We start from the raw sequence: 18337 nt of genomic DNA, 5'->3' as shown, positions 1-18337 counted from the left end.
ATACGTCCGACTTATCATAGCATAGAATAAGCGTCAAAACTGAGGCCCGTGGTCGTTTATACAGTATAACCAGCCGTTTATATTTGCCAGGTGGATGTGAAATGTCTGCATCAGAGACTGCTCTCTGTGTCTGCCCGTGAGTGTGTGTGCGCTATCCTTGACTGACGTGGACAGTGTTTGCTTAACCTCTTCTGCGCTGCACTACCACGGCCTTGTCAATTTAAGTGTGTGTGTGTGTGTGTGACAGAGAGAGAGAGAGAGAGAGAGAGTCCAGCAACGGTAGCTTTCATTTTTCATGTTCCCAGTCGTTTTTTTCTTCCAAACAAACCTGCTCAGAGAGAAAGATACCGAGGCCTCTGAATCAACACGAATGACAAACCACACAAAAAAGAAAAGAAAAAGAGAACTTGTTTGTATGATTGATTATATCAACATTATGTATTTCATTTGGCAGCAGGATTATTCATTTCCACCGGCAAATAATGCAAACTTGCCAATGCCTTCAGCTTGTTATCTTGCCTTTACGGAGACTCCCTTGTTAAGCTGCCATCGCTTGTTTACACTGAACCAAACAAGCCAATATTATGTTGCCCCAGTGAGTGATTTTAGAGAGGATGACAACTTCTCGAACCAGACGTGCAACGTGAAACAGAATAGCGTTGGCGTCTGTCCCAACATGTCTCCTTCCTCTGCCACTCTCTGTATTACTCCAGCACAAAAGCTGCGCATGGACATTTTTTACAGCACAGCGAGGCAGAATAAAGGCAAAACATTACCACCTTTAAAAAAAAAAAGGACTTTTATTGCAAATATGAGATGTGTGTCTGTGCCTGTGTGCGTGTATGGTTTCCTGCTTTTGCCCCATTCAAAAGATAAGGCTGTGATTTATGTAACGGCTAAGCCCTTTCATATTGTGTATGTTGTACCTTACAAGAGCATGATGAGCAGGCTAGATTAATATTTATTTAGCGCAGGCAAATCAAGGATTAAGCCGTCATCATTTTATCGCTAATCCATGTCTCTGGTGAGATGCAGAGACAAAAGAGAGGCAGATTACGACACACAAAACGCTGCAAAAACCACAATTAGTTGGGGGGCGACTAAACTGTGTCGACGACGTGGACACCTAGTGTAGGCAAAAGTCCTGTTTTACTTTCCTCATCTCTTGCTCCCACGGCCTATTGTTGTCTGTGTTTGCGTTCTCACCCTCCTCCTGTCTTCAGAAGGATCCCTCTTTGAAATTAGCGGTGGTTTGGGTGATTCACTCATCTGACGTAAATGTGTCTCATGATCTTTCCACTGTCCGAACACACACACTCACTGACACACATGCATGAGCAATGAATACTTCTTTCTTAGCTCCAACCACGTGGGAGAGGGACAGTTTAGTTTGCTTATACTGTGTGTGTGTATGTGTGTATGTGTGTGTGTTACTTGGGAGTCTGTAAATAAAATTACATTCTTTGCTAATTGAGTTAAACTGCTTTGCTGGAGATGTGGCAAAAAAGATGAAAGCTCCCAGTGTATGTTTTGTGCTCCAATGTGGCAAGTGTGTGTGTGTCTGAGTGTGTAGGATGATAATCCTGTTAGCACTTAACACTCTTAGGTGGTACCCATGCAGGGAAACTGTGACTGTATGTGTGTAACGCTGTTTAAGGTAAATTCAGGATATTTGGTGTCCAACTTGCATAACTTAACATAAATACACATTTATATAAGTGCATATGCAGGTTCTAGGTCGCGTGTCGTTACATTTGTCTGTGTTTAGGAGGGCACCCTTTACATGGGCCCAAACAACACGAAACAGCGAAGGGGCCAACAACAAAAACAAAGAGCATTGAAAAGCTGTTGCAGTGTAGTTGGGGGGGCAATATGGGAACAGGAGGGGTGGGGGGTCCAAACCAGATGTGAGAGTGAATAAAAAGAGAGATAAATAAAAAAAAAAAGAATGAACGGACAAGTCATGCTGCGATAGAGAAAGGCAGGCAGAAGCTCAGGAGGAGAGAATGCCATCCTCAGTTCCCCTTTGCCCTCCTTCCTCTCGCTCACCCCGGCCACTGAATGCTAATAGCTTTTCTGCTTCACCCCCACCATGCACACACACACATACACATGTAGGCACACACATATACACTCCCCCCCCCCCCTTCTCTTCAATCCCTCCCCATGGACACTGCCGCATTGTTTGTGGCAGTGCTTCTATTCTTTCAAACTTAATTACCTTCTTGCCTTTTGTGGCGTCAGGGGCTGGAAGTTTTGCACCGTGGCAGTGGAGGTCGTCACACATTCTTTGGCGGTGCATTCCCTTAATCTTTCTTGGTGGAGGTGGAGGGGGTAAGGAGACAGAGGAGACAGATCGAGAGAGTGGAGCTTTTACCAGCCTGGGCTTCTAAGGTTGTTATAGCCCCCCCCACCCCACCCCACCCCTCCCTCACTCGTGCACGTGTGTGCACGGTCATAATAGTTGGGGCATAGGCTGCCCTTTGTTTGTGTGGTTCATTTCCAATCAACCCTAATTAACTACAGAGTGTTTCCAGATTGCCAGCGAAAGAAAAATCCCCATTTTTTTTCTTACTTACTCTCAATGGTCTTTGCAGTTTTGAGTGTGAGGAAAGGGAGGAAAAGCAAAAAAAAAAAAAAACTACAGGCATTAGCTATGTAGATTGGCTTTGCCTTTGATGCTGGAAAAAATCTTTAGCAAGGGCAGTAAGTGGTGACTGCGACCCAGCAGTGTCTGACTGTTTATTTTCATGTTTCAGTTTGAGCTTAGTTTGAAATATCGCCTCTTCAGAGGCGTGAGACTTGTGCATATATTTAGACTGGATTGTGTAAGCACCTAGTCCTTTTGTAAAATTGTTAAATCCAGTCAAACTTGTCCATAACCCACATAACTTTGTCTCTGCAAAGCCAAACAGTCAGCAGATAAAGGGCCCCATGTCCTAAGTATCATAGCGAAAAAAAAAACCTACTTAATGGAAATAAATGTTACTTTTCCTCAACACGCGGTAGATATATTTGGTCGTCTTGTGGGTGGATGGTTTTCAGTAGCAGCTGGAGGACATGAGAGATGTTTTCACCTCGTCCCGCTTTTCAGTTAGGAAAGGTTGTAATCTAATCCTAAATCAGATTTTAGGTCTTATTGTACCTTGAGTGATGAACCTCCTCCTAAAAAAAAAAAAAGAGGGAGAGGAGAAGGGGGAAAAAAGCAAAGAAGTTTCACAATTCACTCATTTTAACAGTCAAGTTTGTTTTTTGCACACTTGACTATTTTTGTGTCCAGTGATACTCTCTGTGTTTTCTAATTTGCCACAATATTATTTCCACTAACAATAGAATATCAGGTACGGACCTCAGGGCGGTTGGGTGTAATGTTACCTGAGCAACCAATGAGACCAATTAACTTGTCATCAACCTGCAGGGATAGAACCTGCATACCTGCTCTAGGAAAATAGAAAAAGGCCACTTCCATCCTCTACACTTTGCTTCATTATTCTTGTTCCCCTCCTCCTCCTCTAAATGTCCCTCTCCATTCTTTATACAAACCAAGATCGTTGCTCATGTAGACATCATTTTGATTTTGATTTGCTAAAAGGCATTTTCTTTTTTTTTTGCGGAGTGTGTAATTTGTCGAACAAGATTCCCATGCTAAATGGAGTTGTGCTTGCTTTAGGTGTCTGGGCTGCACCTTGCGGTAATGACAAGGTGTCTTTTTTGGTAATGAAGACCTTTGCTTATAAGGGAGACAATGGGAAGGACAGACGGACAGAAAAGGGTGCGGAGGTGCCACTGAAGGAGATCGACTGGATATGACGCGTGTACTATTACACCTCCAGGCAACAAACAACTGCCGCGCAAAAAACTTGTTGTGAAGTTAAGTAGTTAAGAAGACAAATAAAATGTTGGTCACGCACACAATCACCGTTTTCCCAATCATTCAGCAATTTTCTCCCAGAGTCCTTGCTTTTAAGACTTAAAGCATTATCTTTTCTAATTCTGTGCATGTGACTTTAAGTGCTTGCGCACACATGCATCAGCACTGTTTGCTCCTCTCGCTCTCGCATTGTGAGCAAAGAGATAGTTCCCCCTCCTCCTCGATCCACTTTTTTTTTTCTCATCCCTCCGTTTCTGCATGGCAACAAATAAACAGGTCTAATTAGACCGGAGTAGACCTATTCAAGGCACTGACAGTGAGAGATGGATGCATGGGCTTTCACAGTGCCCTTCGCCTTTGTCTTTGGCTAACGCTTGGTGACATTTTGATAGAAGATTTGGTGTTAGACCGAGGGGCCACATGCAGAGAGAGAGATGACCTTCTAGGAGACCTCAAGGAATGGACATTCAGTCTCACCCTGTCTTTTGACTTTGTTGTCTGACTTTTCTTAGCTTTACCGTTCAACTTAAAAAAAAAAAATCAGCCTGGATTTAATTTCACCAGTTATTACATGCGCTCAGAAATGTCTCTAAACAGTTTGACAAGCAGAGGGGGGAAAAAAAACAACCATTTTGGAACTCAGATGACCACATCCCAAGGCACTGATCTGCCTAATTCTAGTGTTTACAGATGTTATAAATATTCACGACAGTATTAACAGTGCTGTCTGCCCTCGCATCAAAATGTCGGACAGTTGGGTGGAAGAAGAATTTGAAGTCAGCAGATTCCCATGTAAACAACGATGACAGTGTGGCGACATTGCAATTACAGGTTTGGCATTTACCACGCTGTGACTCTGGCTAATGTGTGATAGTCTTGACAAGAGGATAAAAGTAGGACAGGACTGTCGGGGAGCTTGGTGCCTCAGGTCTGCCCTATGGACACTATGAAGTATTATTAGCAAATTCATTAAGAAACAACAAAAGTTTTATTGTAACGTGTATTTTGTGGACCAGTCTCAGATTATGTTGACTTTTTTTTTAGGATTTTCTCAAACGTCTGACGAGGTGCTTTAATAACAAACTGAGCCGAGACAGAAAAGTGGAGGAAAAAAAAAAAAGAAGTGGAGAAATCCCCTGCTTTTTAGACTGCTTCCCTGTCTCTCTGGCAGCTATGGAAAAGCAGATGGAGGGATATGGAAGAGAGAATCGAGGGGAAGGGGAGGGGGGGGGGGAGAAAAACAATAGGCCAAGGAGACTTTCAGTCCCTCTCTCACATCAGAACTAGCAGTGTCCAAAGCAGGCATTCCTCGGCTATTATTTTCTTCTCACTGAATCTGATCTGCCACTTTAATTACCTTAGTGTGTGTGTGTGTTTGTGCATTTGTGTATGAGAATGAAAAAGAGAGAGGGAGAGAGAGAGCCTGTGTCCGTGTGCATGCTTGTGAAAGCAAGGGGACATGCTTAATTAAAAAACAGAGGTGGGAGCAGCTCTGGACATTTCTTTTGTTCTTCTCTTATAAGAAGAGAACCGTTTCTGCAATGTGGAAAAACCAGGGCTTCATTGTGAGTTTCTCACTCTCCCTTTATATATCTTTCTATCTCTCTCTCTCTCGAATAAAAGTCATCTGGTTGGTTAGCAGAGCAAAAAGAAACCAGTGGGGGAGAGAGCGAGAGGAAGGTTTCTTAGCAAGCAGTAACATGATCTACCTTAAAAGAAGCAGTAGTGGGCACTGCCGCTGTGAAAGGTGTGAAGCCTGAGGAATGGAGCAAAAAACGAAAAAGAATCGAGACGCACACGACCTTTGCACATATTTATCCTGAACCGCTTTTATGTAGCACATGGGATATTGTTTAAATCTGCGCAAATGTAACAAATCTCAGTTTCTAGAATGTCACTTTGAGCTCAGAAATGCAAGGAGAGGAAAACACGAATGCACTGCGTCTTTGTCCGACCGTGCAAACACACACGCGGGAAGGATTGGTGTTATTTCAGGCACTTTAAATTGCAAAACGCAAGAAGAACGCAATAAAATGATATCAAACATTACGCCTTTGTCACGTTTGCGTTTCCATTCTTCGCCAGTGTTCTGTCAGAAGCTTCAAAATGAGTGGGTTTAATAAGAACCAGAGGTAACAAATGAATGGACTCATTATGTTATTGTTGGCAGGCTGCACACATGTAAACAGCTGCTAACCTGTTAGCATTAGGGGTGATATATCAGTGCCAAGTGCTTAACACATTGGCTTATCCATAAGACATAATTCCATACTTAAAGTGTTAGGTGATGCATAATTCATAAACTGCAGTGTTTTATGTCCGAGCTACAATTTAAAGGGGTTGCTCCCAGATAAAATAAGCAGTCAAGTGACACCACTGACAAGTAGTAAATCCTGTTGTATGCATTACATTAGTCCTAAAACCCACTGCTTCTGAACAGTTTTACCCTCAATCACATTTAACACAAGCTAAGAGGAGACACTGATGGAAAAGAAAGTGTGTGATGTTAGACTAGGAACAAGCCCAGCATGTTGTTTTGGTGCAGAGCTTAATGGATGATTTATGGCGAACATCCGAAAGAGCAGTCATTTAAGTGGATGATTTAAAATCCTTCATTTGATATAATTTTTCTTCACAATACCAAATTGATCTTCTTTTCATCTGCTTGTGCAGCAGCAGCAGCAGCAGCAGTGCAGCCACATATTAAAAGGAAGACGTTCGTTTGTGCCAAAACATTCAAATAATACCACGCATTCTTGTAGCGTGACACATTTTTGGCCTCCTTCACCTCCGCACTTGTTTAGAATGCAGAGCTAATTGCTGCTAATTTCTTTGCAAGTCTGAGTTAACATGTGGACTGTGTGTGTGTGTGTGTTTGTGTGTTTGTGTGTTTGTGTGAACCAGAATCATTATCTTTATGATCCATGGCTTTGGGAAAAAAAAAAAAAAATCACTTGACTTTAAAACATCACATGAACTGTTAATGCTTGTCCTTCTGAAACGGTCAGGTGGCGTCAACTGTGACGGGATGAAAATATACAGTGGAGTTGTAATTTATTTTTAATCTCACAAACAGAATAGTGAGAAACGGTGAGATACAAAAAGGGGGGGGGGTGGGGGTAAAAAAAAAAACAATTTCTCTCTTTTAATCTATCACTAGTCACCATGGAATCATCTCTGGGATATGTCAGATTAGACCTGATTATAGCGCGTGCACACACGCATGTACCCGCAAACATACTCGCACATATTTGATTTCATTCCTCACGCTTTTACCGTCCCTCCCACTGGCTTTGTTTAGCCCTGGATTGTTGCGGATTAATCCTCTAATTGCTTTGTAGCTTTGTTGTGATGGAGAGGGAGTGTAGGAAGAGAGAGAGAATTAAGAAGCAGGTGGCTTTGGGTTAAAGGTTAACATGGCTCTTTAAAGCTTTCTTTTAATGTCAGCTCATTTACACGCAAGCATCTGAAAAGAGCCGGTACTGTATCAAGTGGGGGGAAAAAAATGCCGACAAGCACAAGTACTTCTCATTTGTTGTGTTCAGCTGAGTCAGAAAACGTTGTCTTATCAGTCGCGTTGAAGGCTCAGATTTCAAATTGTTCGTCCGTCCTTTTGTATTTTTCCCTCAGGTGACTTTATGCCTGCCATTAAACGTTGTGGGCGTAGAAGTCTTTCTTCTGCATTGGGTTTGCATGTTTGTGTGTGTCTTTGCATTTGTGCCTTGTTGTGAAAAGCCAACCGATTGAAGTAGTGAGGGATCGAGAGATGGGCAGCTGCCCAGGATTGATAACATCTCACTGGTATTCCAAACATCATTCCTCATGGAAGCGTCTTCTCTCTTTCTCTCTCTCCCTCTCCTTGTGTTGCTCCTGCATAAACAAAAAAACATTTGGGTGAAATATTCTTTCATTTCCTGATGTATTCCTATGTGTGACCCTCCTCTTGAAATTGTGCCAACGGGCAGCGTTCTGCTTTTCCACATTGTTCAAGAACAGCCGCGCACTTAGCAAAATGTCAATATTCACAGTCTTACTTTCCCTGTCCGCACTGAGTCTAAGTCGTACCTTCGGGGCATTAATAGGTTAATAGGTGCTGCTAATTAGCAACTCCTGACTGGTTAGAACACGCCAAGACAGATTTAGCCAATGATTGAAGACTCCTCTAACGCCAATCCACTTTTCCTCCCTAAAGGACAGCACTAACCTTTCTGCAATTACCAAGTTGTTAAATAAACTTGGTTGTTAGTCGTTTTATTCAAAACGGCACTTTTGGGGGTATTGTACTAGCCTGAAGTCATTATCTTACAATACAGCAAAAGCACACTCAGGACACAGTCGAGGCAAAACTGCTTCCAGCTTCCAGTGTTGCACAGTGGTATGTCGATCAAAGAGTCTATTTACTAGACAGTTGGCTTATTCCTATAAACTTCCCTACTGCCAGCTGCCATGGGAGCTGCTTCATCCATTTATACCTCATTTCCCCTGTTTCCAAGCTGTGGTCCCCAGGGTCAGTAGAAGACAAAACCTTTTTTTTTAAGTATGGCCTTTTTCTGTGGTTGTGGCGAGTTATCTCAGTCTATCATTTATAGGCCACAGATGCAAGATGGAGCACTTAATGTTAGATTTCTCAGCATTTCAAAAGTTGTCTTTGTGCTACCATCTTGTTTTTTATCTTGGTGTTTTTTGTTTGCATCCAAGCTACAGGTTAGCAACTTCTGATGTGTGTGTGGAGTGGGTTGGTTCTGCAAAACATTGTCCAACATTCCAGACGCCATTAAGACATTTCCAAATTACTCGAGTTGATTTGTGAAGGGTATTCTGCAGGAATACCAATCTGGCCTTGATTAATATAAAATAACTCATGATAATAATAATTCATACAAGTAGTATTGTGAAAATCAACATGCTCTGCTATAAAAAAAAAAATCTTATCTTAATAAAAACAACACATGGTCTTGAGAATGAATGATGGCTGCTAGTAAGTTGGGAATAATTAAAATAAATTAAATGGTTGTTCAGCCTATGTATCTGGAAGTATTTAGTTAATAATTGTTCTTTCTTTTACTCTGTTTTCCACAACTCAGGTCCCTGTTAGGCTGGATGAGATGAGATCCCTATGTAGTGGTCGTCATGGCAACTTGTGACTCTCCCCCTATGGTGTCGTCACGGCAGCAGGAACATGGTGGCCAGAGGCTGGACGCTGCTGCTGAGGACAACTCCGTCATTGCCATGGAGACCAATGTCGCCAACAACAACCAATCATCACCTGCTGCCATTAGAGAGCCGGAGAATGGCCTTGGACAGCCTGTTGTGAGCCCGCTGACATCCACTGCTACCCCCACCACTGTCAGTTCAACCACCGACCCTGTACCTGAACAGAGTCGGAGAGAAAGCTTTACTACCAGTAACAAAGGAAGTGTTGCTGGGACTTTACCAGGAGGAGGAGGAGCAGTTTTGGGTTCGGACTGTTCTGCCCCAGCCACATCTCCCGTGGCCCCGGCAAAAGAGATCCCCTGCAACGAATGTTCTAATTCCTTCTCCAGTTTACAAAAATACATGGAGCACCACTGCCCCAATGCTCGCCTGCCTACCACTGGAGGTCATGAGGAGGGTGAGGAGATTGAAGGGATGGTAGGGGAGGAGAGTGAAGATGATGGGGAGCGTGAGGTGGGTGCTGCCGAAGTGGAGGAGATGAACAGTGAGATGGAAATGGAAGAGGATAGTGATGTGGAGCAACTGTGTGGTGAGATCATCTACCAGCCCGATGGCTCTGCCTTCATCATGGAGGACACCAAAGAACAGTGTGGCAACCAGGGGGGGCTCTCTGGGGCTCTCCAATTCAGGGGCCTGCTGTCCCCCCAGACTTTCCCCAGTGTCCAGGCCAGCAGTGGCCAAAGTGGCCTGAGCCCACGGGGGGAGCGGTTGGAGCAGCCTGCTGCACCCATGTCCTTCTACCCCCAGATCATCAACACCTTCCACATCGCCTCAACCCTGGGGAATAAACCCCTAGCGGCTGACCACCCCTCCTTCCCAAATACCTCAGCTGGAGGGCTGGCGGGCGCTGGTCCCATGTTGCACAGTTTCCGTGTCTATGACCTCCGCCACAAGAATGACAAAGACTATCTTACAGCGGATGGTGCAGCCAAAAACTCCTGTGTGTCCAAAGATGTCCCCAACAATGTGGACTTGTCCAAGTTTGAGGGCTGCGTGGCTGATGGGCGGCGGAAGCCTGTGCTGATGTGTTTCCTGTGCAAGCTGTCTTTTGGCTACAGCCGTTCCTTCGTGACACACGCTGTCCATGACCACCGTATGACCCTGAATGAGCAGGAGCAGAAGCTGCTTAGCAATAAGCACGTCTCTGCCATCATCCAGGGCATCGGCAAGGACAAAGAACCTCTTATAAGCTTTCTGGAACCAAAAAAATCCCCCAACTCTGTGCTACCCCACTTTCCCACACCTGCCAACTTCCTAGGGCCAGATGCGGGCCTCCGTGGATTGTGGAATGCTTTCCACAGTAGTGGGGAGAATGCAGATTCCCTTCAAGCAGGATTTGCCTTCCTGAAGGGCAGTGCCAGCAGCTCCTCCAATGACCAAACCCCCAGAACCCAAAACATGCCAAAGGCTGAGACCAACCCAAACCTCGGGGGAGGGGCTGGCGCCCACAGAACCCCCAGTGGGAGTTCTGCTGCTGCTGCCACTGGTGTTAACCTGGAAGGTCTGAACTCTGATAGTGACTGCAAAGGCCACGATAGGGAGACATGCACTTTGCAACCCAATGGGCCGGACCTGAGCCAGTACCCGTCTATGAAACGGGAGCCCAGTGTAATGGGAGGAGAAAGTCCAGAGCAGGATGATGACGCTTACTCCAATGGTGGTGGAGTAGAAATGGAGGCAGATGAGGAGGAGGAACAGGCCATGGCCCTTACTTTGACAGGCCAGCGGGCTGACAGCACCAGTAGCAAAGATTTCCCTCTCTTAAACCAAAGTATTTCCCCCCTTTCCAACAGTGTGCTAAAGTATAATAGTGACCGCAAGGCCTCCACCTCCTCTTCCTCCCTGACTATGTGTGAGAAGCTGGAGATGGAGAAGAGCCGCTTCTCCACAGCTCTGGCAGCTGCCAGAGAGCGGGAGAGCAGCAATGATTCAACCAGTGACGCCCTGGCAGGAAGGGATGGGTCATCGCCGAACTCCCACCCACTTGATATGATATTGCGCAGAGATGATGAGAGTCCTGGGCCTCTGCATCATCATACAGGGAATCCGAGTACACCTGGAACTCCAGGGACACCTGGTACCCCTGGTCCTGGTGAAGGGTCACCAGGAAGTGGGGTAGAATGTCCAAAGTGTGACACAGTCTTGGGGTCCTCGCGATCCCTTGGAGGGCATATGACGATGATGCATTCACGCAACTCTTGCAAGACGCTGAAGTGTCCCAAGTGTAACTGGCACTACAAGTACCAGCAGACACTGGACGCTCATATGAAGGAGAAACATCCGGAGTCTGGTGGATCATGTGTGTACTGCCGCACAGGACAGCCTCATCCTCGTTTAGCTAGGGGCGAAAGCTATACCTGTGGATACAAGCCTTTCCGCTGTGAGGTCTGTCCATCTCATTTTTCATCTCTGTGGATTTCTGTTTTCCCTATATGTTTTTGTTTAATCTTTCTGGAATTTCCATATTAGAATAAGACTATATTTAAATTTTTCTGCCTGGGTTCTATAAGCCAACTCTTATCTTTCTGTCTTTTAGTGTCAGAATACAGAAAAGTCTTTGTGTTTGTCTTCCATGTTGTATCAACACTTTAAAAAAAAATTTGCTTGTTACAATGTTTAATGCATCACTTTTGGCTCTTATATTCCAGGTATGCAACTACTCAACCACCACCAAAGGCAACCTTAGCATCCACATGCAGTCGGACAAGCATCTGAACAACGTACAAACGCTCCAGAATGGTGGCACCGAGCCACAATACAACCACACCCACACCCACACCCATGCCAACCCTGTGCCCAGTGTCAGCCTAGGTGTAAGCTGTGGTGCACCCTCGCCATCCAAACCCAAACAGAAGCCCACTTGGCGCTGTGAGGTAATGAAACGAACAGAGGCTGTGGTAGCAGCATACCAGCATGCTTGTTGCACAATCCGCACAATGAGCCAGTTATACCCCTCTGCGTCACTGTGTCTATTATTTTACTTGGCACATTCTCTGACCCCTGGCTATTATAAAACAGAATGTTTCATACATTGTATCATTATCTACTGAGGTTAGAGATGTCAGAATCACAAATGCATTGCAAAATGCCACGATCAGTGTTATTTTACTTCACTAGTATAGTGATCACTAGTATGATGTTCTAATGTGCTGATAGACAAGCATAACATTGAATTCCCCTTGCTCTACCAGGTGTGTGACTATGAGACCAACGTGGCGAGGAATCTGCGAATCCATATGACCAGTGAGAAACACATGCACAACATGATGCTGCTGCAGCAGAACATGAAGCAGATCCAACACAGTCTTCACCTGGGCCTGGCCCCAGCCGAGGCAGAGCTTTACCAGTACTACCTGGCTCAAAACATGGGCATGGCAGGTGTAAAACTGGACAACCCAGCCGGCAGCAGCGGCCCAGATGCCCAGATGATGATCAACCCATTCCAGCTCGACCCTGCGACCGCAGCTGCTCTCGGATCAGGTTTAGGTAAGAGATACTAGAGCCGAAATAAAACGAGAGGTTTCACACATTAGTCACTTTCTGGTGAGGATGTGACAAAGTACTAACCAGTGTCCTTTTAACATTGTTGCCCTCAAGCTTTTTATTTCATTTTCCTCTGCTCATCATTCACTTAGTCACTTTTATCTGTTTTATCACATATATCTAGGTATTGTTTTTATCTTTGTGCCTTTGTTTCATTGCTCCTCATTTTTCTCCCTGCCCTCTCACCTTCCCTTTTTCTTCTCCCATCCTCTTTGCCTCACCCCCCCCCTCGCTGCACCCTCTTCTCTTTCTCTTTGCCTCTTATCGCTCCTCTCATATTGTCCCTCTGTCATTGTCTCCTCTCTTTGACCCCTCTCACTGATTAAAAAATGATTATGAGACACCACATGAGAATTATTCTTAATCTTTCATTTGTAATTTTCTTAAGTCAGCTTAATTCCCCCCCCCCCCCATGCACACACCCAACCTACCTTCTCTCACCCTGGAGAGAACACACACACATACACACACATGCACACATATACACACTCTCTCACACAGCAGGAAACGGATTCCCGTAGGAGTGAGAGAGATTTAACAATGACCCTGCAGTGTTGCACACCCACTCCCTCCTCTAGTGTGGAGGTCACAGCCCAGCCAGCAGATGTATTCTCAGTCAATTACACTGGTAACTCACTGCTCCCCATAGTGAGTGCAGCTGTACATAGGTTTAGACGGTGTGAGCAGAATATTTACACAGTGCATTCAAATACTCGCACGTACACAAAATGCATGAATAGATGATGGATGCAAATATGCAAAAATAATATTTAGCATAATTTATCATCATTCGCTCATCCTACGTGTTACCTGTAGAAAGACGGAGAGAGTGCGCCAAACAATTAAATAATATTCATTAAAAAAAAACAAAAAAAAAAAACATGATGAGTTTTGGCAACGTGCATACAGAGACAATGAAGAGATCAAACAAAATAGTTAATTACATTTGTATGAATAGCAGATCTGGGTTTTTTTTTCTTCTTCTTTGTCCTGAGGTGGGTGGGCCAGAAGAAAGAGAAAACCTGTGTAATGCATTGATCAGCCTTTCAAATCTGTGTGTCGATGTGAGAAAAGCCCGGGGCCTTCAAACCGCCATCCCTCCATCGCTGAGAGCAGTAATTAAAGCTACCTGATGAGCGAGTTAGCAAGTTGAAAAGGATGATTGTAATTGATCCTGATTCAATCCTATTAGGGTTTTTTTATAGACAAGACTTTGTGCGGAGCCCTAGTCCTCTGTGTGGCTTTATTTTATCAAATCCTTTTGTGTGTGTGAGAGAGGCCTGCATAGAAGACTCACTTTTCTCTCCACACTTAATTTCATTTAATAAAAAGAGCCTTTTCTCTTTCTTTATCTCCTTTATCCCTCCCTATGCATGTGAGCCTTTCATTTTCAACGGAGCTTTGTCTTTCTGTCATACCTCTTTGTTTTTATGTACCATTCTTCCTGCTGTGCATACTGTCTGCCTTCTATCTGACATGTTATCCCTCTGTGCCTCCATGTGTGTAATTCATCTTGAGGCCCTTCCATTTAGACCTCTCTCTGTCTCTCTTTCCTCTTTTACTAACGTTTTTTTTTTTCTTTTTACTTGTTTTCTCCACAGTGAACAGTGACCTGTCAGAGCTGCGTCTTGCCAGTGGTCAACTGATGGCAGATGACCTATCCCTGGTGTCCGCAGGTGGACTGGGGGGCATGTCCTCATCAGACCCCTCCCTGTCCTCCTTGTCGCCACCCATCAACGACCCGACGCTGCGCCTCTACCAGTGCGCCGTGTGCAACTGCTACTCCACGGACAACCTGGAGGCGCTGAACGCCCACGTCAACGCCGAGCGCTCTTTGCCCGAAGAAGAGTGGCGTTGCGTGATGGGCGATGTCTACCAGTGCAAGCTCTGCAGCTACAACACGCAGCTTAAGGCCAACTTTCAGCTGCACTGCAAGACAGACAAGCACATGCAGAAGCACCAGCTGGTGGCCCACATCAAGGAGGGGGGCAAGGCCAACCAGTGGAGATTAAAGTGTGTGGCCATTGGCAACCCAGTGCACCTCAAGTGCAACGCCTGTGACTACTACAGCAACAGCGTGGATAAACTGAGGCTGCATGCCACCAACCAGAGGCATGAGGCTGCGATCCGCCTCTACAAGGTAAAAACAGACATTTACCCATGTAATGTCCTGTCCTGCAAAAACATCACTTTCTTACACACTTACATGTGTGGAAGAAACCGACAATTAAAAGATAGAAAAAAAAAGATTTAGAGATTAATTGTTTTTGCAGGACACGATTTCACTGTACATTTTGTATTTTGTATGTTTTGTGTTTCTTGACGTCAGTGGGACATGGATACAAATTCCCATAAAAAATTGCAATGACAGACAAAGATAAGGTCACTGTACCCAGGATGGGTAAATGATCTGCTTGTGACCAGTTGGCACCGTCGGCACTGCTAATTACACACAAGTCACGTAGTTTCAGCGATTTTGATCGTCCTTAGCCGTGTTTTCGACTGCATATAATTCTGGAATAATTTCAGAAATTATCCTGAATGTGTTTACAGGATAAGGGAATTAGATTTGGAACTGAATCCCAAGACACATTGGAGCCTTATATGACAAACATGCACATAAAGAAAAAAAAAAATACTATTGAAAATTCTCATACGTAACTGACATTTCCAGACACACACGTTCTTTACAATATATGTTCATATAGACACAGCATTTGTGTAGACAAACATGACGTTTTCCTCAAGTCAATGGGAGACATCAGCTCCCACACCAGCTGCTCATCTGAGCGCTGAAATAACATGCGAGTCGCTTACTTAACTAATTAAACTCTTTAATAAACAGTATCTGAGGAAGGAAATTCCAACACGGGCAATATTTGGCATCTTCTTTTCCTCCCAATATATTTCAGGTGATTTAGTTTGTCAGACGTCTCCTTCAGCTTAATAGGATGCTGTTACATTTCCCAGGCCTTGACCTACAGGACAGGATCAAGTGCATTACATTAATGAGGATTTCTTTACTACTGTATGCAACATTTGGCAGTGGGAGGTGTTTGTGTGTATGTGTGTGTATGTGTATGTGTGTGTGTGTGTGTGTGTGTGTGTGTGTGTGTGTGTGTGTGCTTGTAGGTGCATGCGGTAAAGAAAATTAGAAAAATAATGTAAATAATTTTTTCTACGTTATAAATTTGTTTCTTTATAAAAAAAATACCCAGTGTTGTATTTTATGCTTATTGTGAGTGGGATTTTTATTTGTAAGTTTTAGCTGTGTTTGACAAAAGATTAATTTAGACAGATAAGGATTTGTACATTTAATATTACTTTTGCTATACAGTTCCACATGTTTATTTTTTTGCCTGCAGTTTGCTGTTGCACTTAAGGGAAATCATTTATTTGTAAATCTGTGACTGATTCTTGCAGTTCCGATGCTTGCCTGGATCAAGCACACCGGCATTCTCGGGGGCGATTTAAAACAGTCTTTGTTGACTTAAACAGGATGTACATATTGATGCGCGATTGGCTGACAGTTTGGCAACGACGGAACTTGGCGTGGGATGAGTTGAAGATGTCTGTCCTAGGGGATCGTTCACTAATTACTTTGAAATATGGTACATTTTAATTCTCAACAAAATTACACAGCCTCCACTTTGGTCTACATTAGCTGAGACTCTAAACTATAGGATTAACGTGATTATAGGACCTCACTGTCAAGAGAAAGACTTGGTTACCCGGGCCTGCGCTGAACTCTGAAAACCATACAAAGCAGGCTATTCATATCAGTTGTGAATAAATGTACACACCCAAGAAGCACAATCAGCACCACAGAAATGAAAGAAAGTGGTTTGTCTGAGCTAATTCCAAATTTAGTTCTTATTTTCGCCTAACAGGAAGGTTTAGTTAACTAAGGGAGTGTCCTCCGCAGCACCAGTTTTGCCAAGACAAGTGAGGGTCATCCCGATGCCCCCTCTGTGCACTCGTGTACCCCTGTACGTCATCTACCCACCCACCTACCCCACAGGCCTCAACAAATCTGTTCCACAGATGACGCTTTTAATACTTTTGGCAGAAATCCCACTATTTTACCCTTGGACATGTGGTAGTAAAGTAAAGAGAGGGAGAGAATAGCAGAGGGAAAAAAAAGTAATTTCTTTATTTGACCAGAAAAACACCTCTCCTTTTATGTATTGGCAGAGGTGAAAAGCACATGGGGATGGAGGTAGCTTGGCTGAGCGCATAAAAGATCCAAGTGTTGACGACTTTACCATCTGGTTTTTTGGAAAACGCAGAATGTCTTTATGGCATGGGAAAGCATTTGAAGATACAAACAAAAAGCATATTCAGGAGATTTTATGGCTGCTTTGTAGCAGCACTGGAGTACTTCTGAGGGGAATAGAGAGTTTGAAAGTGTTTTTTTTTTTTTTTCCAGACTTTGAAACAGCAAGAAGAAAATGACATTAGCAGTACATACACACATAATGTCATATGGTGTCCGGGGCAAAGCAGGTGGCGCAGGAAGTCCGGCCTTATATGGAAAAAGCGGATCAGTTTAGTTGCAAATGAAATTATGTGTATCGAAGGTCACTTTAGTATTATCACAGCTGTCAAATACAAAGCTTTATAACATAGATTTTTTTTTTTTTTTTGAATGAGTAAAGGACTGTATGCTTTATCTGCATCACGTTTGAACGTGAGCCGTCTGTGAAGTCGCATTAAATGGAGTCGTAGAACAGTGTGTCCAGAGCTGGCCTGACTCGTGTTTGGCTTAGCATCGAATGCGATGATGTATGGCTTCGTTATGATTTTTAATAACAAACACTGGCCTTAATGCACATGGAGACGGGAGTAAATCTGTCAGTGCCATTCTGTCAGTGCTGCGGGGCTAAGTAGGGGGGTTTAGATTGTAGCGACCGTGTGTGTGTGAGTGTGTGAGTGATCTGGGCTGTGCTTGCCCCTGGGTCATTAGGAGTTGAGAATGTTCATGGTCAATGTGGCATGGTCAAGGACCACACACACACTCTCACACATACACACACACACACATAGACTCTTATAGGCCATGGCACCTGTTTCTCAGATGGCTGTCTGAATAAATCTTAAACTGTCCTCAGCCACACAACCACCCCACCCAGTCTGTCTGTTCAACTTTCCATCATAATTCAAGTAGACGTCCGGGGTCCACTGGACATTTCCATATCTCTGTTTTTCTTTTTATCGTTTTTTTCTTCTTCTTCACATTCCTTCCTTTCCTTCACGCTCCTCTTTGAACGCAGGATCTCAGGCTCATAAAGTGCTCATTTTTTATGACGGAGGATGGAGGAGAGATGACATTAGGATGGGAATATTTGTTAGTGACACATACAAAGAAAAAGAACGGGGTGTTTCATTCCCTCTGTCTTCCACTGTGCTCTGACTCCGACTCTCTTATTCTCTTATTCTCTCTCTCATTCCCCTGGGGAGCAGCAGATAGGCCATCTCATTACCCATGATCCTCGTGGCAACACCGCGGCCGAAAATCAAGGGTTGGGGGGGGGAATTAAAGTGATGGAAGGAAAAGGGGGGAGAAAAAAATAGAAAAGGATACTGGGTTTAATGCAGGGAAAAAGACGTCCTAGCTTGTAATTTTCTTAATCTTTTTTCTTTTTTTTCTTCCTTTTTCCCTTTTTCCATCAACCAAGGGGCATTTCTTTTTTTCATCCAACTCTGCCC

At 44.1% G+C, this 18337-nt stretch overlaps 1 protein-coding gene across 1 annotated transcript in view; it reads left to right on the top strand.

Moving 5' to 3' along the window:
• The window catches only part of zfhx4 (zinc finger homeobox 4), a 76928-nt gene that overhangs the window by 11490 nt on the left and 47101 nt on the right, over window positions 1–18337 (top strand). The window contains exons 2-5 of the mRNA XM_083901655.1: window positions 8956–11470; window positions 11734–11958; window positions 12277–12571; window positions 14230–14768. Coding sequence (XP_083757781.1) covers window positions 9002–11470; window positions 11734–11958; window positions 12277–12571; window positions 14230–14768 — 3528 coding nt within the window. The 5' untranslated portion in view covers window positions 8956–9001. The remainder of the gene's footprint in view (window positions 1–8955; window positions 11471–11733; window positions 11959–12276; window positions 12572–14229; window positions 14769–18337) is intronic.

This window comes from Microchirus variegatus (assembly GCF_963457635.1).
Source record: "Microchirus variegatus genome assembly, chromosome: 15".
NCBI classification, from domain to species: domain Eukaryota; kingdom Metazoa; phylum Chordata; class Actinopteri; order Pleuronectiformes; family Soleidae; genus Microchirus; species Microchirus variegatus.
The sequence above is the reverse complement of the archived record's forward strand: the minus strand, read 5'-3'. Positions and strand labels throughout refer to the sequence as shown.